The sequence below is a fragment of the Aedes albopictus genome, chromosome 3 (assembly GCF_035046485.1).
Source record: "Aedes albopictus strain Foshan chromosome 3, AalbF5, whole genome shotgun sequence".
Classification (NCBI taxonomy): Eukaryota; Metazoa; Arthropoda; class Insecta; order Diptera; family Culicidae; genus Aedes; species Aedes albopictus.
In genome coordinates, this window is record NC_085138.1 from 230,410,009 (window position 1) to 230,430,872 (window position 20,864).

Below are 20,864 nucleotides of genomic sequence, written 5' to 3' on the forward strand. Positions count from 1 at the left end.
TGATGGTGTGCGTGAACGCAAAGGGCGCGAGATTGCTGGGGCTTTCTCGCAAGTTTGCTGGGCCTTTCTCGTGTAAATAACCTTTGGGTTCCATCGTTTTTGCACAGGACCGTCACGGTTGTCACTTTTTTCCAGCGAGTTCGTTCGTTTCGCAAAACATGCTAGCTGATGTAACATTTTAGTTGATAATTTTAATCGAAATATAAGTGACGGTCAGTGCGAATTATTGTTAAATTACCATCGGAACAAATTGTGGAGGAGTGGTGATCAAAATGAACCAACTATTGTGTAGAATTAGCCGGCCAACGGCGAAAGTTTTAGTTCGCCATGTGAAGTCCCATTCCAGTGTCAATGTGCTGCGACAAATTGGTTCCAATGCAACAACAACCGGAGTCACCGTTGGTCGGAGTGAGCGCGCTTTGGTGGACCGTGCCCGAGGGATGTTGACGAGAAACTGCTGGAACAGTGTGCCGATGCAAAGTGCACTGCGCTCAGTTACGGTTCTGAGCTCGCGGACTTTCTGCAGCAAACGAGATCCAGACGAGGACGAAGCGGGCACAGACCCGGAACCGGTACAGTTTTCCAGTCAGCTGCCGGCCACGGTGGCAATTCCCGAGGTTTGGCCCCATCTACCGGTGATTGCTACCAAGCGGAATCCTGTGTTTCCGAGGTTCATGAAGATTTTGGAGGTGAGTGACAACAAACGATACTCTGTGTTGTGTACATTCGATCAGCAGTTCCCAAAGTTCGAAATAAGATTGGCACAAAGATACCTAATTTAATCGAGAAGTCAAGTATCTTTTTTTTAAATAAACACGCAAATTCTAAGATAAAATCTTTGGATCGTCAGTGCCATGCTTAACAAAGCAATTTTATAAAGGACTCTCCACCAGAATAGGTACATCTCTTCCTTTAGTTCATTTTCTTATCCAAGATAAGACCGTCATTTATGTTTAGACGAATATGAGAAACCTTGAAGAAAAATACATGAATCTAGCAAAATTCCATATCTAATTAATTTGCGTGGTCTTGCCAAAGTCACAGGGGAGCGGACTATATTGTTTACTAAAGTTTTCTCACGTTTGAAATTTCCGTTTCTTATAGGTTACAAACCCGATGCTGATAGATTTGATCAGACGAAAGGTCAAGCTAAATCAGCCATATGCCGGAATTTTCCTCAAGAAAGACGACGAAAATCCCAACGAAGTGGTGGACAACCTGACGGAGATCTATAACGTTGGCACGTTCGCACAAATCCAGGAAATGCAAGACCTGGGTGACAAACTACGCCTCGTAGTGACTGCTCATCGGCGGATCAAAATCGTTGGCCAACTGTACGAAGATCTGGATGCCTCTCTGGAGGGAAAACGTAAGTGTACAATTAAGATTTACCTGAAGTACTCCGAGCATTCTAATCGAGCAATCTCCCAGAAATGACCATTAAATATCCGTTCTTTAAAACGCAAATCAATGTCTCAGTGGACGAGAGTGACGCCGAAAAGCGACGGCGGAAGCACAAGAACCGCAACAAGAAGGTGATCCGGAATACCAACAACGACAGTACGGTGGATGGAGAACCAGTGGAGGAACCTCCGAAGAGGCGACTGCTTAAAGATGGCGAACAGCAACCAGTGCTGATGGTGGAAGTGGAAAACGTCAAGCACGAATCGTTCAAGCACACCGAAGAAGTTAAGGCCCTGACACAGGAAGTGATCAAAACCATTAGGGACATCATCACGATGAATCCGCTTTATCGGTAAGGTGTTTGAACTTTTAGAATTATGAAAGTGCGATAGTAGCTTGTATTTTGTTATATTTCAGAGAAAGCTTGCAGCAAATGCTAAACCAAAATCAGCGGGTGGTTGACAATCCGGTTTACCTGTGTGATTTGGGAGCGTCTCTGTCCGCGGCGGATCCACCAGAACTTCAAGATATTCTTGAAGAAATGGATGTGAGTAGTATTTTCAATTTTTATTAGTTTGCTAAGTTGCTTGTGGAAGGTGTCAATCAGGTGTCAGGTGGCACAGGTGGCCAAACATTGAAAATTGACTTTATGCAATTTGTGATTTGGGTTCGGTAGTTAAAAGTAGATCACTTGGACCAGTAAACCCTAGCATATTAGTTTGCTAATCCATGTACTATCGAGAGGTTGGCAGCAGAATGAGACCATTGGCAATTTTTGGCAAAATTAATGAATTGTTCATCAACTCATATCTTCGGGTTATTTATAAAAGGTTGAACTTTTAAGATAGTTTCTTAAATCTTACTTATAAAACTTTCGAATGACATATCAGACGTGAAAAAAAAAAACGATTATAAAACTATTAAATGATGCTACTTAAAAAATCAAATTATCCCCATACAAACCGTTCTACACCCGAATCTCCATTTAGGTAACGAGTCGGGACTGCCCAAATATTTTTTTTTTACCTAAATCGATTTCAACGTTGCAAAGAAGTTTGAGAAGGGCAAGTGGCTTGCCTATGCAAAGGGGAGGGGGACAAGGTTTTCAAATGTAAAGGGGGAGGGTCAGAGGAATTTCAAGGAAGTTTTAGGGAGGGGGGCGTTTCCAGGCGTTTAGGGCGTTTCAGGGCATTTCAGAGGGCTTTTCGAGAGACTCTCAGGTTAATATTACGGGAGTTTCAGAGGCGTTCAAAAGCGTTTAAAGGCGTTTCAGGGAGTTTCAGGAGGTTCCAGAGGTATTTAAGAGTGCTTCAGAGGCTTTCAGGTGCGTTTCACATGGATTTCATTTGTGTTTCAGAGGCTTTTCAAGGCGTTTCAGGAGGTTTCAGAGAGGTTTTATGGGGCTTCAAAAACTCTCAGGTGAGTTTCACGGAGCATTCATGGGGGTTTCAGAGGCGTTTCAAAGCGTTTTAAGGCGTTTAGGGCATTTTAGAAGGTTTCCGATTAATTTGAGTGGGCTTAAGAGGCTCGCAGGTGAATTTCACGGAGGTTTCATGAGGGTTTCAGAGTCGTTTCAATGTGTTTCAGGAGGTTTCAGAGGGGGCTTCAGAGGATCTCAGGTAAATTTCACGGAGGTTTTATAGGTATTTCAGAGACGTTTCAAAGCGTTTCAAGGCATTTTAATGCGTTTCAGGTGGTTTAACAGGGTTTTTAGGGGCTTTAGAGGCTTGCAGGTGCATTTCACGGAAGATTTAAAGGGTTTTATGCAATTCAGTATCATAATTTCTATTTAATACTACCCATTTCAGTATAATAATGACCTACTTTTCCGTACCGGTTCATTAGGCAACTGAAATGAGTTGCATAATGAAATATAGTTGCATGATGTTCATAATGCAACTCATTTGAGTTGCATTATGAACATTATGCAACTCAAATGAGTTGTTATTAAAAAATCATTGCATAAAATTTTGTATAGAACTCGTTGCAAAAATCGATTTTTTCAGCACTCTTCGTATTTATCCAACTCGACAAGCCTCGTTGGATAAATGTACGACTCGTGCTGAAAAAATAAACTTTTTGCAACTTGTTCCATAAATAACTATTTTAGAGGCGCTTCAGAGTGTTTCAAGGCGTTTCAGAGCGTTTTAATGTGTTTCGGGGCGTTTCAGGAGGCTCAGGGGGCCTTAAAGGGCCTTCAGAGGCTCGCAGGTAAATTTCACGGAGGTTTCAGAGGCGTTTCAATGCATTTCATTGCGTTTCGGGGCGTTTTAAAACATTTCAGTAGGTTTCCGGTGAGCACCTTCATGCTTAAGAGTGTAGTGTCTACCTAATATGTGTACATATAATATTACATGGAAAACTATTCATGGCAGTACCTAAATGTCTAGGTATGATTCATTTTGTCTACCTAAGGTAGTATAAATACTGGTGGTCATTGGACCACACAGCAGAGACTGCACAAGCCTTGGACTTGTCAACATCTTTATTGTTCTTCTAATTGAAGGATATAAAAAAGAGAATCGCTGGTGAATTTCACATAGGTTTATGAGGATTTCAGAGGCGTTTCAAAGTGTTTCAAGGCGTTTCAGGGTAGTTCAGGAGGTTTCACTAGGGTTTTAAGAGCTTCGGAGGGTCTCAGGTGAATTTCACGGTTATTTTATAGGGGTTTGAGAGTTAGCCTAGTGGTTAAGGCTATGCGCCGATTCGGAGACGGTGGGTTCGATTCCCGTTCAGGTGGGGAAAATTTTCTCGACTCCCTGGGCATAGAATATCATTGAACTTGTCTCATAATATACAAATTCATGCAATGGCAGGCAAAGAAAGCCCTTCAGTTAACAACTGTGTTAAAACGAGGTAGGCCAGTGCGGACGTAGAGAAATAAAGAAGAAGAGGCGCTTTAAAGCGTTTTAAATCGTTACAGGGCGTTTTAATGCGTTTCAGGGCGCTTCATGAAGTTAAAGAGTGCTTGAGGGGGCTTCAAAGGATTTCAGGAAAAGAGGGGTTTAGAGGCGTTTCAAGGCGTTTTAATGCGTTTCAGGGCGTTTCCGGAGGTTTAGGGGGCCTTTATAATGCTCTAATAGATCACTGTTACGCTTGTAGATCAGATGACCTTAATTCCAGGGAGTTCTCGGATATGCTATACAATAATATGTCTGAGGCTTTGTGGATATAAACCTAATTCTTTATGCACTTAGATACAACTTGCCCTCGTAGATTTGATGACCTATACTCATGGGAGCTCTTAGAGACCCATGAAGAATCTTCATCTGGAACAATTTCAGATGAAATGCGTTTCAATTTTTGTAGGTAAAATTTTAAACTTTCAAAACCCTAAACTTACAAATTTCTAATTTTTCGGTCTTCATATTGGCGGAAATTTTGACGCAGTTTTTAGTTAGAATACGAAGCAAATTGGACGACAACCACTTCATGGAAATTGTTCTTCGGGAATGAGGTGTTCCTCGAGAATTCCTTCAGGGGTTGCTCGGAAATTCTTCCATGAGTTCCTCGAGAAATCCTCTCGGAAAATTTTCCGGGAGTTCCTCGGTAATTCATCCTGGAGTTCCAAGCGAATTTCTCTGAGAGTTTCTCGGGAATTTCTTCAGAAGGTCCTCTAGAATTTCTTTGGGTGTCCCTCGAGAATTATTTTAGGAGTTCCTCGGGAATTCCTCCAGGAGTTCCTCGGTAATTCTTGCAGCAGTTCATCGGTAATTCCTCCAGGAGTTTCTCGGTAACTACTCCAGCAGTTCCTTGAAAATTCTTCCAGGAGTTCCGCGGGAATTCCTCAAGAAGCTCCTACAGAATACCTTTAAGAATTCCTCGAGAATTTCTTCAAGGAGTCCCTCGGAAATTCCCCTGGAGCTCCTTGGGAATTTCTCTACATGTTCCTCGGGAATTCCTTTAAGAATTCCTCTGTTAATCCTCCAAGAGTTCCTCAGAAATTCTCCCAGAAGTTCCTCGGGAATTCCTCCAGGAGTTTCTTGGGAATTCATTCTAGAGTTCCAAGGGAATTTCTTCAGAAGTTTCTCCAGAATTATTTTGGTAGTTACTCGGGAATTCCTCCAGGAGTTCCTCGGGAATTCATTCTACAGTTCCGTTAATGTATTCCTCGGGAATTTCTACTGGAATTTTTGGGATACCTCCAGTTACTCGGGAGTTCTTCCAGAGTTCATCGGGAATTTCATCAGGGTTCCTCTGGAATTCATTCTGATGGAGTTTCAAAAGAGTTTCTCCGGAAGTTCCTCAGAAATTACTGCAGAAGTTCTTTGAGAATTCCTTGAGGTGTTCCTTGAGAATTCTTTTAAGAGTTCCTCGGGAGACCCTCCAGGAGTTCCTCGAAAATTCTTCCAGGAGTTCCCCGGGAAATTCTACATAAATTCCCCGGAGTTTTCTCCAGAATTTCCTCGAGAATTCCTCCAGGAGTTTGCCATCAACATTTTCAGGAATTTCCCAGGAATTCCTTGAGAATTCCTCTATGAGATCCTCTAGAATTCCCATAGGAGTTGCTAGAAAATTGCTCCATGTAGGTATTCCTCGGAATTTTTGAAGAAGTTTCTCAGGAGTTCCTCCTGGAGTTCAACGGAATTTTTTTCCAGGAGTTTTTTTGAGATTTCTCTAGAAGTTCCTCGTAAATTCTTCAAGGGATTCCCGAGTATGCCTCTAGGAATTTCGGAAATTCCTCCAGGAGTTTCTTAATTCTCAAAGGAGTTTTTTCGGGAATATATCTAGGAATTCCTTGGAAATTCCTCCAGAAGAGTTCATCGAGAATCCCAATAGCATTTTCTCGGAAATTCTTTCACATTTTTTTGGGAAATGTATCAGGAGAGAAATTCACCTGGATATTCCTATGAAGACCTCCAGGAAATCGTATAGGGAATTCCCAGGAAACTCCTTGGAGTAGGTTTTCTGGGGACCAAGAGGAATTCCCGAGAAACTGCCGGAAAAGAACTTCGAGAAACTATGAAGAACTGCTCAAGGAATTCTTGGAGGGATTCCCGAGAAACTTTTTAAGGAATTCATGAAGGGATTCCCGATGAGATTCTGGCGAAATTCCCGATAAACTACTAAAAAAATCCCGAGGAACACCGATAGGAATTCCCAAGGAACTTCTGTAAAAATTGCTGATGATTTCCTGGAGGATCTCCAAGGATCTCCTGGATATATTCTCGAGAAACTCCTTCTTCTTCTGGAAGAGTTCCCGAGGCTCTCCTGGTGGAATTCCTAAAGAGCTCCTAGAGGAATCCTCGATGAACTCCTAGAGAATTTCCCGAAGAACTCGTGAAGAAATTTCCTAAGAGCTCCTTGAGGAATTCCCGAAGAATTCCTGGAGGAATTCCCGAGAAAGTCCTGAAAGAATTCCAGAGAAACTCCTAGAGGAGTTCTCTAGAAATTCCTGGGGGAATTCCTGAGGATTTCCTGGAGGAATTCCTGAGGATTTCCTGGAGGAATTCCTGAGGATCTTTGGGGAAACTCCCAAGGATCTCCAGGGCAGGAGGATTTGCTGATGATCTTCTGCAGGAATTCCGGAAGAACTCCTGGGGTCTTCTGAAGGTATTCGCGAGGACTTTCTGGGGGAACTTCCGAGGAATTCACGAAGATGTTCCTGGAGAAATTCCCGTTTTTTTTTTGTGGAACTCATGGAAAAAAATTGGAGGTTTAGGAATTTTCGGGAAAACCCCTTAAAATTGCCATGGTATTTCTGGAGAACCATGCATTATTGTTGGATGACCTCATGGTTTATTCCTTCATATAAAGCCAAGTGAGAACATAGCATAAATTTTGATTTTTAACATCAATTTTATACTAAAGCCACAATATGGGGTGTGAAGACATTTCAGCGTGCCTTGTAAAGACATTTGAAATTTTCACCTGGCATCCCTGGTTGTTAGGTACCGGTACCGTACCCATGGATTTAACCTAAAATCCTTATTAAATCACTGACAATTTTATCAAGTTTGGATCTTAGCAATCCCGTCATAATTTGTCAAGAAATTCAACCCAGAATTCTTTTGGTATCTGCTTCATTTCTTCTATAAATTGTACAATAAATTTCACTGTAAAATCTTTAGAAATATTTCCAGAATTTTCTTCAAATTCAAATCTTTAGTATCACTGGATCTCATGCTCTCGTCATTCTACTTGCTCGCCAATAGCATTTAAATATGCCTTCGATCGAAGGACAATCGCAGATATTAGTTTAGATTTAGTGGTATAGGAGGCTATCGGTGAAGTACTAGTTTGAAAGAAGTGAGCTGGATTTTTGTATGGTGAGATGATCAATTCTCCATTTCTGTAATGAAATTGTGCAAACAGCGTGGGTATTACGATTAATTTGGTGCTGTTTGAGCAAAAGTTTGGGGAACTGTGTTGTTGTACTGTATTTTTTCTTGCAACATCAACAACACATTTACCCAAACCTTTGCTCAAACAGCATCAAATTAGGCAAGAAATCATAACACCCACGCTCCATCTAACCATACAAAAATCCAGCTCAATACTTTTAATTAACGATTGCTTCCACAATAACCAACACGTGTCGTCTTTGTAATGTAATTTTAAGTGTAAATATTGTACCACAGAGAACAGACATCCAAGTCTAGTTCCGAAGCTTTGTAAGGAATTTAACGGCCATTTCAAATCGGCAACACAAGTGGCAATACCGTGGCGCTGCAATCGGTTAATTTCTCATACTAATTAAATTCACCACTTGAAATGTTTCAATTCACCACTGACTGTGGCAATATGGTGTTTGGCGGCGTTAGTGTTGTCATCGTATACTGGTTGGCAACCTTACTCAAGTGAAGATTCAAATCCTTACACAACTTTCTGATTGAAATTTGTTCTAGCCTGGATGTCTGTTCTCTGTGATTGTACATATTGATTTATTTTAGACCGAAGTCGATATGTGAAATTAAATATCTCCAGCAAAAGTTCGCCGAAGTAAAAACGTCGGCATTCTAATTGAAGCGTCGCCGACACAGCCAATTCTTATCCGTCGGCGAACCCCAAATTAGAATGCCGACGCCGAACTTCGCCGAAGTTTTGACTTCCGAAGTTCCAACTTTCTCTCGCATTATCAATAAAGTTACGCTTTAATCCGTTATTCACTACACCTGAGCACAGAGAACAGACATCGAAGCTAGAAGAAATTTTCTCTCGAAATCTGTGTTAGAACTCGAATGTTTTTAGCGTTGACAATACTAGCGCCACCATACAGCAAGTTGCCACAATCAGTGGTGAGTAAACATATCTAGATAAGTTCCATATTCACCACTGACACTGGCATGGGAACTTTGCGATAGTAGCGCCGCCACGACATTGCCACTTATGTTGCCATTTCAAATGACCGTTGAATTTCTTGCACAGTTTCAGAATTTGACATGGATATCTGTTCTCCGTGACCTGGAAGTTTCAAGTAATGTCTCCTGGCCACCCCGAACTCCAAGTCGTAGTCGTAGCTTCGTAACAATGTTATATTTAGAATACTGTTTGAATGGATTCGGAATTATTTTCAACTACGATCAAACTCTGTTTCCAGATCCCAAAACGGCTGATGTTGGCGCTGTCTCTGCTGAAGAAAGAACTTGAGTTGTCTAAGCTGCAGGCAAAAATCGGTCGAGAAGTAGAAGAAAAGGTCAAACAGCAGCACCGCAAATACATTCTGCAGGAGCAGCTGAAAGTCATCAAAAAGGAACTTGGTATCGAAAAGGAAGACAAGGACGCCATTGGTGAGAAGTATCGTGAGCGAATCAAGGACAAGGTTGTTCCGAAAGCCGTAGCCGATGTTATCGAAGAGGAGTTGAACAAGCTCAACTTCCTGGAGAGCCACAGCTCGGAGTTCAAGTAAGTTGTGGTATGCTTTGGTTAGTTATGGTTTTAAAGTAATAACTGTTCCTTTCTCAGTGTAACCCGGAATTACCTCGACTGGCTGACGACTTTGCCATGGGGTGTAATGAGCGAAGAGAATCTTGACATTGATCGCGCCACGGAAATCCTCGATTCCGATCACTATGGAATGGAGGATATCAAGAAGCGCATTCTGGAGTTCATTGCCGTGAGTCAACTCAAGGGGACAACTCAGGGAAAAATTCTGTGCTTCTATGGACCACCGGGTGTCGGTAAGACGAGTATTGCGCGTTCGATTGCACGTGCCTTGAACAGAGAGTACTTCCGGTTTAGTGTTGGTGGAATGACCGACGTCGCTGAAATCAAAGGCCACCGGAGGACGTACGTGGGGGCTATGCCAGGAAAGCTGATTCAGTGCCTGAAGAAAACGAAAACGGAAAATCCGCTCGTTTTAATCGACGAGGTTGACAAGATTGGCAAGTAAGTTGGTCACCAATCTGGGTAATTTGCTAAATTCCTAAAGTTCTATTTTCTTCCAGGGGTTATCAGGGTGATCCAAGCTCAGCGCTTTTGGAACTTTTGGATCCGGAGCAGAACGTTAACTTCCTTGACCACTACCTCGATGTTCCAGTTGACTTATCCAAAGTGTTGTTCATTTGCACTGCCAACGTTATTGAAACCATTCCAGAGCCGCTGCGCGATCGAATGGAAATGATCGATATGTCAGGTATGTGCTATGCCCTCTGTCATAATCCATGGTGTTAGCGAAACAAATTGGCTGGCTCGGCTGCAAATAGAACACCGGCTCTAGCGCAATGTTAAACAGTAGGCGCGAAAGTCAATCTACTTTCTCGTAGCCCCCGTTGAGATTCGAACGAACTAGAGTTTTTGTTCGAAATTTTCACGCAGTTTTGCACACCATTTTATCGTTGCTTTTATGAATCTTATTACACAGCTTCAAGAGAAAGCCATTTTCGTCCATAAACTTCCATAACTTTTGCGGTATGTTATGTTGTATACAGCATTGAAATCGATGAAGAGTTTATGCGTGGGAATCAATCTGATATTTACGGAATTTCTTGAGGGTTTCTCGTAAGATCTGATCCATTGTAGATCGGCCATCGATAAAGCCGGCTTGATAACTTTCAAAGAATTTATTCGCTAATAGGTTCTAGAAATCTGACTAACATTACAGACACATGATTAACATTTCCGGATCATTTTGATGAGGTCTGCATTACCATCCTTACCAGCTGCCTTATTGTTTTCGCGCTGTTGAATGGCATCCGTAACTTCACTCAGCGAGGGAGTTGTTTGGCTCCCATCATCCGCCGTGCTGAAATAATAATTTCTCCCACTGTCTTGATCCTCATTGCTTACGTTTCCCGGTACACTTCAGGTGTTCGTTGAAGTACTGCTTCTACCTTTCGATCATTTGACGTTGGTCCGTTCAAGAATCCGTTCTTGTCCCTATACATTTAGACTCCTTCGAAATCCATCTGCATTCCTCGTCGACCCATTAATTACATGTATCTCGAGATGCTGCGTGTATGCTTAGGTGACATCGGGTGGCTTCAGTCACCTTATCGCCGTGTGGATACAACAATAACATATGTAGTTTGGACCGTTACTAACTTCGCTTACCTTTCGTTACAGGTTACGTAGCCGAAGAGAAGGTAGCCATCGCCAAGCAATACCTCATCCCGCAAGCGAAAAAGAATTGCGGTCTCGAGGACAAGCACATCAACATTACCGACGAAGCCCTGAACGTGCTGATTCGCTCCTACTGCCGAGAGTCCGGTGTGCGGAATCTACAAAAACAGATCGAAAAAGTTGTTCGCAAGGTTACATTTAAAATTGTTCGAAAAGAAGTCGAATCTGCCGAGGTCACCGGAGAAAATCTCACCGAGCTGCTGGGAAAACCGATATTCACCCACGATCGAATGTACGATTCGACGCCACCGGGAGTGGTCATGGGCCTGGCGTGGACCGCCATGGGAGGTTCTGCCCTGTACATCGAAACTGCCAAACGAAAGCTGATCGAAGCCAAGGACAAAGTTGGAGATGGTTCGCTGGAGCTTACCGGTCATTTGGGTGATGTCATGAAAGAATCGGCGCGGATTGCACTTACTGTGGCGCGAAACTACATTAAACAGCATGATCAGAGTAATAATTTCCTGGAATCTAGTCATATTCACTTGCACGTTCCGGAGGGAGCTACGCCCAAGGATGGTCCCAGTGCCGGTGTTACGATAGTTACCGCGTTATTATCCCTCGCTAAGGGTACTCCTATCCGGCAGAACGTTGCCATGACCGGGGAAGTATCGCTTATGGGTAAGGTTCTACCGGTTGGAGGCATCAAGGAGAAAACAATTGCTGCCAAACGGAGTGGAGTTGATTGTATAATCCTGCCGGAAGAAAACAAAAAGGATTACACCGATCTGCCGACATACATTACCGACGGACTAGAAGTGCATTTTGTTGATCATTATTCGGATGTGTATAAAATTGTGTTTGCCGAGGGCGGCAAATAGGGGAAGGGAAACAGTCTAGGACTAGTGTACAGCTTCAGTGAAGTTAGTTAGCTACATCAATGATAAGGCTCTCGTTAAGAAATCAAATATAGGCGATACCAGCTATGAAATTAATTCAAATCGGTGTTCTGTCGCGAAAGAAATCTTCCTTGTTATCAGCTAGAATTTTGTTTAAAACTTAAGAAAATGGACAGAACAAACAGACAATGAATATGATATTGTACCTGATGATAGTCGACTTGGGAATTGACGAATTACCTAACATCTATACCTAGCTTAGGCTGGTTAATTTCTTGTGTGTAGATTGTGGATGACGCGTGTAATGGACAATGGTATAATTGAGTCTGTACGTTTATGTGAAGGAGCATATCTCACCAACGATTGAAGCTGACAGTAATGTGAATGTAGGAAGATGCGAAAAGTATGTTGAATATGAAATCAGATAGAGGTCGGCGACTTCGTGGATGCGCTGGAAGAAAACCTGGAAAATCGCAACGTAAGGAATAATTGAAGAAACTTCATGATCGTCGATGATGCAGCTGTACCTACTACGTTGCTGCAGCCATAAAAGTAAGTGCCTTTTCTTATCAAGCGCATATTCCACCCATATTCCTATTATTGTTTTGTATGACGGATGGAATGAGAAACGACACCATACTGGTAACTTACATCGTTTGCGTAGTCAGCGTCTGCGTTGTGGGAGTGCAGTTGCGCCTTTCTTGACCACCATCCTCATCTTCAACAGTAGAATACTACCGGAAATAAAGTTTAATATGGTCAACGTTAAACAAGTTCACCTGGTCCAGCATCCTCATTTTTCCCCGCTCTGGAATCAGTGATACTTTCTTCGAAATAATCAGCCGACGATCAATGTCTTCAAACCAAAATGAAAATCGGGGGTTTCGTACATAATGATTTGTAAAATTAAAATTAAAGTAAATAGGGGTAGGCGGGGCATAATGAGCACCTTGTATTTTCACTGTAAATTTCCAAATTTTCAAAACAAATTGCTTGATTGTAGCTTAATTATCTTAAATCCAATGAATTGATGAAAAAACCTTTGTCAAAAAAGCCGTTTGTTTTGAAAAAAAATAGTCAAGTTGCGTGAAGTGGTCATGTACTGGGGAAATATTATAAGAATCGGCTGACCTAAAATAAGGTTTTGAAATCGAAATAAGAACGTAGCGGGTATCTTTCAAGATTCTTGATATCTCCTGGGACCATGATATGCATTTGTAACACTTTCAAAATATTTGTACAGTTATTTTGTTAAAAAATATACTTTAAAAAGTTGATAGTAGGGTGGGGCAAAATGAGCAACTGATGGAAAAATGATGAAAATGATTAACATCTTAAACAAACGAATTTCACTTTTGGTTTTCTCCGTTACGATGCATATAGTATGGTTTTGTCATTAATTTTCAATTTATTAGCTTGAAAAAATCAGTATCTGTATATTCTCACCGCTTAAAAATGCCTTAATAGTAAACTCCATTAAACCCCACAGTTCCCTACAAATTAAACCACATAATCCCCTCAAATTCTCATTGGTTGTTGCCGGTATGTTTTATCATTGACAAGAACAGTCAATTAGCAATTGATTGTGTACATAACAGGGGTTGATTATCCTGCCTCACCCCCAAAAAGCAATCCACGATTTTATACGTTTTAAAAAACATTAAATTTTGCAACATTTATAGCTTTATTCAAAATTTCAACGATTAGTTTTTGTCAGTTAAGGTTCAAATGAAGATTATATGTAAAAATTACACATTGATTGCGCTTAATTTACTGGGTTTTGTGGCAAAATGCTTAAGCTGCTCATTATGCCCCGCCTACCCCTAGCTCTATATGTCTTCAGCAACACTGTGTTTTGAAAAGGTTTTTGAAGCAACTAAATGAGCTAGGGGTTCCCAAAAAATAGGTATTGCTCTACCTCACGAGGGGTCCATCAATTGAATCAACCAAATGCATTTTCTTCACTTTTTCAGAATGTAGGATGTTTTCTTCCGGTGATTTTTTACGATTAAATATTTGTTTTTTTAGCTCGCAATAGAAAACAATCCGAAGTGATTCGTTCAAGTTATTTATTTACATAAGTAATATTTTTGGCACATTGATTTGGCTTGTAATCGATTCCAGGTGGTCACTCCAGAATTATTAGTGGCAAATAAAAAAAAAACAAGTATTTATACGTTTCATTCACGATAAAGGTTATAAATACACAGGGTCAAATATTTGCGAAGGAATGAACTCAATAAATTAAATGTTTTTGCAACGAAAATGGATTCACTGTATTTCAGATGAGGAATAGAATACAGTAAATACGTTTTCGTGGTCATTGTTTTGATTTACAACGAAAAAACTGCTTTCTGTTTCCGAAAAATGATGATTGCTTGAGCCTTAACCCTTTCCCGCCCATGGTGTCTGCAGAGCACTGTAATGTCTGGCTAGCCCCTTGGCTATGGTCACTCAGGGTCGCTGACTCTGCCTGCCACAAGAGACTCACTTACCTTCAACCAAAATGGACGCAAAAGTAGACCCACAAAAGGGAAATCAAGTCTATCCTTTCTGACGAATAAGTGGTACAACACAAAGAAATTTACTTAACATATTTATTCAAAGAAGGTTACATAGTAATAAAGGGATAGGGAAAGGATAAAGTAAGGGACGTTGCGGCCGGTCTGGAACTGTTGGGGCCCATTACGGTCAAAAGAACATCAACATGCGTAGGGTGGGGCGGGGCAAGATGGGTCACCTATATATGGATCACCATAACATTGTAAATACTAATCGTATTGGTTTGTATTCGTCCGCTACTCTTTAATACACTAGTTAGCTATGCTAAAAGTCGATAAAAAGTTCATTAAATACAAAATATGATGTTAAACAAGCAGTTTTAAAAAGTGATCGATTTCGCGCCGGGAAAAAAGGGCGGGGCAAGATGGGTCACCTTTTAAGTAATTCACATTTTCTCAACGAAAAACGTCAAAATATAAGATTTGTCCAACATTCATATATGCTCCATATCCATACTGAGTAAACAAGAGCTACTAGTAAACATTCTATAAATTTATAAGGAATATAAAAAACTTTACGATATGAGTGGTCCTAAGGCGACTTGAAAATCGATGTTTTCACTAACAAATTATCATAATTTTATGTTTTAATTTTGAGCGTTCATTCCGCTTGATTGAAGTCATTTATGAGATAGTCTTGTAATAAAAAATAAATAACTTTTGAATGCTCCAAAAATACCTTCAAAATTGAAGGTGACCCATCTTGCCCCGCGACCGTTTATATGGAGATTATATGGAATGTATCGCATAAGAAAAATGGCTAAAAACCATTTTATTTTTTATTTCCAATGAGAGTGAATAATTTTTCAATCAATGCCCCAAACTTTTGTATATTCATGCTGGTTATCTAACAAAATTATTAACATAATCAAAACATGAGTAATGCGCCCGAAAATGGCACTGACCCATTTTGCCCCGCGACCCATCTTGCCCCGCCCCACCCTATTACTTGCCAGTAGAGTTATCGGGAAGCTTTCCAGGCTCGAACATCGGGGCAGCCTCCAGGGGTTCGTGTATCAGCGGGGTTTGATTCATACGGGTTCACTTCGGTTCTTCGGGGCTCTTCCGAGGCATGCCGGTCAACTGCGAAATGTTTCCTTCCGGGTCCTTCTAGACGTTGCTTGGATTCCTGATCGAATTGGATCCTGAATGATCGTCCCGCCGATCGTGAATTTCCGTGGGCGGGTACTTTTTGGAGTCGCTGGGGTATCGTTCCAAGCTCGACGTTCCACGTGCTCGCTGTCGAGGCGGAAACGCATCGGATATTAGGTTCTAGCAAGCGGGGGCGGACCCAGCCGGACCTCACTAGAACCCTCACCTCAAAAACTGTGGTTACCTGTCTTCTCGCAGCGTGTGGCGCGACGATGACGAAAGCTCGTCGGCCACCAGCACGGGACTCGCCGAGTCCTCCGGTATGATTTGAGGCCGAGTAAGGTAGCTGTCACAATCGGGTACCGGGTGGATTCTCCTTCGCTTGCCAGATTCCAAACGAGGCAATGGGTGTGGATGCAAGGGCCTTCGGGTTGCCGACTGGTGCGGAAATCTTCTCCTGGCGCGACACCGGGGTTAATCTTGGCAAATTCCGAATTCCGCGGATGATCTTCTGCTGGTCGATGGCTTCCCCAAGGGCTTCACTTGACGGGCGGAGTACTTCGCACGAGATTCGCCAGCCACTCGAAACTGTGGGACGGTCTCGCCAGCCACGTTTTTCTTCTCTTCAACTGTCTCGGAAAAAAAACTATTCGGAGCTGTCTCTCCAGACGTCGTTCTTGATTGCTTGATCACCACTTTCTACCGTTTTTCTACAATCGCTTCTTCTTCTCCTTTTTTCTCGCTCCTTCTTCGCCGGAACTATCCACAGGGTTACCACCCTCGTAGATAGTCAATCGTGTTCCACAATTTTGGGCAACGATCGTTGCTATATTTATAGTACGGCGTCCAATGCAGTAGTCAGGTGGGGAAAGGATGGTGTTGGATATAGGATGGGATTCATACACTTATTATTAATTGTTGACCACTCCTGATTCAAAAATTCTATACCATATGACCCTGTGTTTTAGATTGACCTCCATAAAGTGGGTTACCATCTATTGTTACGGTTGGTCGGTAACAGCACCACAGAGAACAGACGAACATGCTCGAACAAAATTGCTTGAAAAACTTGTGTAAAGAAAAAACGAGCGCAGTAGCGACATCGACGGTGACTTTCCCACCTAAAAACTCCTTCCGACACCATGAAGGCGCTAAATTAAGAAATATTTCACTAGCGCACTTTTTAGTATTCCTACTCAAAGATTGAGCTGTATATGCTCAAATAACAAGATGAGTATACTCATATATGATTCCCTGCGCTTGGATTATATCTTCCAGGAAGCTTTGATTTCAGGCATGTAGTCGATGTGCTTTGCAGTAATGATTGGAATAGCTGAATGTATAATCAATTTCAAACAATTCTGTAAAAATCAGACCTTCAAGTCATCTGATATTGTTATACTGATCATAATGCTGCATAGTATATCGAACATTTGTCGAAGTCATTTATGTGCCGGGAAAATATAATTCCAAGTTGGTGAGAATATTACAAACTGAGGGAGGGTAATAGGCCCAGTCAGACCCCTGAATGGGCAATGTGGGTTAATGTATGGGAATGCCATTGAAGGTTTGTAATATTCTCCGAGGCTTTCGAAATCCAACAGGGCGCGTCCCCGGGTTGCGGATAGGGGGAAAAGGGAGATTTTTCGCATTTGTACTGTAGTCAGCCAATGTGGTATTATCTCCTATGGTGTTGTAGTGCGAATGAATGATCTCATTCTATGGGAATTCGAACCTTGTAATGTATTGTTTATTAACTCCAATTTTCTAAGCTTGACAAGGTTTTGAAGACAAACATGTGATGAGAGAATTACCTAATAGGAAAGTCACATCAGCAAAGCTTTTACATATGCAAATGCCATCCATGGGGTCATGTATAGCATTTAATATGTATGGCAATGACTGGTTCTTACCTAGCAGGGGTACTACAAGACCACGCGGACAATTCGATTAAAGGCTTAATTGGGGATAATATATTTTCCAGAACTGAATGGACAATAGAGTTAAAACACTATAGAGGACGAATGTCGCTGCTGTTTCCTTTGTTCTCGTTCGGAAACATGTCGGGTATCTATCTGTCAAACTGCATACTTTTTCGCTATGACACTTATAGCCCGGCCTATCTCCGCCAGCAAGAGATGTTTCGGCAGCGACGTCAGCGACATTGGTCCTCTATAGTTTATTAACTCTATTGAAGGGACATTTTTTCCGGGGTGACTGGCGAGTCGGAGAGGGTAGAAGTTTCCGTTTGTTATAATTGACAGAATAAACAATCGGACGCTTTTTCTTTCTTTGACTTGCTTGGTATTTTGTGGATTATTGTTTTTTGGTTTTGGAAGGTATGCGCACAGAGAAACAGACGTAACACTTAGAACAAATTTCATTAAAAAACATCGTCACGAAAACGTAATCGCCCCGTAATCGCCCAATGCTAAATGTACTGTGCTTGGCCGGGCCGCCACTAGATGGCGGTAGTCAGCAAACGTCAAACAGGAGCAAAAACGATACCAGCGCCGCGAGTGGTCAATCGACCTACTACTGAATTTTTCAATCAATCGTTAAAAAGGTGATCGATGGAAAGCGATGAGAGTGTGACGTCTGTTTCTCTGTGGTATGCGATTCACTATTGAGCCTTAAAATTTATTTTGCATCTGAATAGCATTGATATTGTCAAGTCTGTACCAACACCCTAATCCCACACCAAAATACCCTTTTCCTATCCCATGGCGTTTATGTGGTCAGCAAAGACTATTCAGCCATTACCCCTCCTTATCATCGGCTTTGGACTGACTTGCGCTCTCATTGCCCCACCAAATGCTGCAAAATGAAAATGAAAATGAAATAACAAGATGAGTATGATTATTTCACAATATCAGAAACAAAATTTGAGCAAACCATTAAAAATTAGTTTCACTACTTTTAATTAGAAATAAGATAAACAGCAATACAATTATTATTTCCCTAAGTAAATTCTCACATTCTCTGGGTGGAACTGTATTGGGGTGCACACTTGGCGACACTAGCGCCAAAAGATAAAACATCAGGGAACTTGAACCGCGATTCGAAATGTGACAGCGCCGCGTTGGCCACATTGCCAGTTATTTCAAAACAGCCGTTGCAGTTCTTTACACAACTGCACTTCATGAGCTTGGACGTCTGTTCTCTGTGAGAGCACCATAACTTTCAACCAATGTATCTGTGAAACTAATGAAGTTATTTAAGGACAGACTTGTTAGAATCCCAAAATGGCCGTCAAAATGACCGACTTTGGCACCTACTCACGATTTCGAAAGCACAAATCTCTTGACAAACAAAATCAGTGCACCTGAGCTTCTCATTTTAAGCTTATTGCAAGTGAGCAAGAACAAGATAATAAAATGCACTGTTGTTTGAAGATTTGTGCGTCTGAAGTTCAGATGCACTGTTGAAGCGGGGTTTTAAGGCGTTTGTCCTTTGTTTGTCCTTAAATGTTTTTAATTGTAAATCATGACTTCACATGTTTTTCTCTATTTTGAGCGAGATATGGCGCTTAAGCCTAGGCTTGTTAGCCAGGACACAGTGTAAATGTCTGTGCCCCATACCTGAATCAAAATGGCCCAAGGAGTGACAAAACCTTTTTAGCTACGTCACTCCCATCGTTGGTGTTTAAACATACTAAAACACTCACATAAACACATATACATGTACTACTCAAATACACTCACAAAATTTTGTCGCATCACTCGCTTATAGTGAATCCCAAATCAACCCATTCCAAATATCCAACTCCTTGACATCTATGGGGCGCCGGTGAGTCGCTGGCCTTTCATAAGGTAGGTGTCATATCATCACATCCTTTCCTATCCTCCTGACGGAGAAGATGGGCGTGGCCGGCAATGGAAGTTTTTATGTCTTTTTTACTTCAACCTCTAATTGGATAGCTATTCCTTCCCAAATAGCATTCAATAAGCAATTAGAATAGGAGTACTAAAGTATTAACATGACAGCGAGAGACGAACCAGCCAAGGGCTAAAAGTCTCTTTAATAAAGTCAAATCAATCAATCAATTAACATGACAACTTTCAGTATGCAATCTACTAATTACTCCGTTACCACGCAACGCAAGTTCACATGTTTTTCTCTATGTTATGGCATTGCACTAAGTATGTGATGATATGATGATATTGTTCTACCATCTATTGTAGCAAGGCAGCTGCCTATAGCACTGGAATAATCTGAAAAGCGATTTGATCAAGATTGTGCTGTTGTTAGTGGTCAGTCATTCTCCTGTATGAAGGGCCAAAAAGAGTTGTGCGGACCCGCAAGCAGAGACACTTGCGCGAAACCCGCGTTAGGGGAAAAGAATCTCCTTCCAGAAGAAAGTGCTCACGAACAACTGCAAAATCAAGCCCTCGATTGACAGAATACTCCCAATAGATGGGGTCGAAGAGCCCGCCCTCAATCCACGAAATGTTAACAACAAGGAGGAGGCAGTTCCAAGCTCCTGTCCAAATCGCTTCAATCGGGTGCCCTGATGGTCCCTCCCTTTCCCAATATATGATGAGATATGTGTATGTAATGTATGTGAGTGTGTGTTGTGCATGTTTTGTTATACATTTGTATGAAAAACAATCATAATCATGATTAATAAGCATTTATTAAATATATAAAACATTTACCTGATTACTCCTGAAATAAAATGTGGATTAGTAGCAAAACATTAAAAAAGCACATCAAATCTCGATCCTGATCAGCCACTTTAGGCATGAAAACATTAACAAGATCGAAATTTGATGTGGTGGTAGATCTTACGCCGCAACGCACCATTCTAAGGTGATCTACCCACGTTACGGGGTATGGCATTGCACTAAGTATGTGCATACAAATTCAATGTTTTTGTTAAAGAACATTGTCACGAAAACCTGTTTTTTTGACAAAAAATAATGACGGATTACCAAAAGAAGAATCCTGTGCTTTGAAAATACATATTTAACAAGAAAAATGATGAAATAAAATTCTCCAAATGCCTGGTGGTGCTCCAGGGCACCACCTCAGATTTGAGTTCCAATAGCCTTGGACTATAATGTATGCATAGAAAATAAGATATTTTTAAATCCAAAAAATAGTCATGGGCGGGATAGGGTTAAACAAAGTGTTTGAGCATTGGTTTCTTTTTGGTCAAATAGTTGTCCCTGTGTACTGGGGTCTCCAGTTAGCCTAGTGGTTAAGGCTTTGGATCGCCAATCCGGAGACGGCGGGTTCGATTCCCGTTCCAGTCGGGGAACTTTTCTCGACTCCCTGGGCATAGAGTATCATTGTACTTGCCTCACAATATACAAATTCATGCAATGGCAGGCAAAGGAAGCCCTTCAATTGATAACTGTGGAAGTGTTCAAAGAACACTAAGTTGAAGTGAGGCAGGCCAAGT

The 20,864-nt window shown here is 41.5% G+C and overlaps 1 protein-coding gene and 1 long non-coding RNA gene across 3 annotated transcripts in view; both read left to right on the plus strand.

Annotated features, from left to right (window-relative positions):
- Positions 1 to 16,086, plus strand: part of LOC134291521 (uncharacterized) — a 28,861-nt gene extending 12,775 nt beyond the window's left edge. Inside the window, exon 2 of the long non-coding RNA XR_009999135.1 lies at positions 15,059 to 16,086. This is a non-coding gene — a long non-coding RNA (uncharacterized LOC134291521). The remainder of the gene's footprint in view (positions 1 to 15,058) is intronic.
- Positions 142 to 11,900, plus strand: LOC109399481 (lon protease homolog, mitochondrial). Of its 2 annotated transcripts, none has more exons than XM_062859392.1 (8): positions 142 to 689; positions 1,105 to 1,369; positions 1,432 to 1,756; positions 1,822 to 1,951; positions 8,945 to 9,249; positions 9,310 to 9,732; positions 9,792 to 9,979; positions 10,909 to 11,900. In XM_062859392.1, exons 1-8 carry the CDS (start codon positions 273 to 275, stop codon positions 11,784 to 11,786), a joined length of 2,931 nt encoding a protein of 976 aa, XP_062715376.1. In that variant the 5' UTR covers positions 142 to 272; the 3' UTR covers positions 11,787 to 11,900. The 2 variants fall into 2 exon arrangements, with proteins under 2 accessions (XP_062715376.1, XP_019527482.3); XM_019671937.3 differs by having other exon boundaries at positions 143 to 689; positions 1,480 to 1,756.
- Positions 16,087 to 20,864: the final 4,778 nt, after the last annotated feature.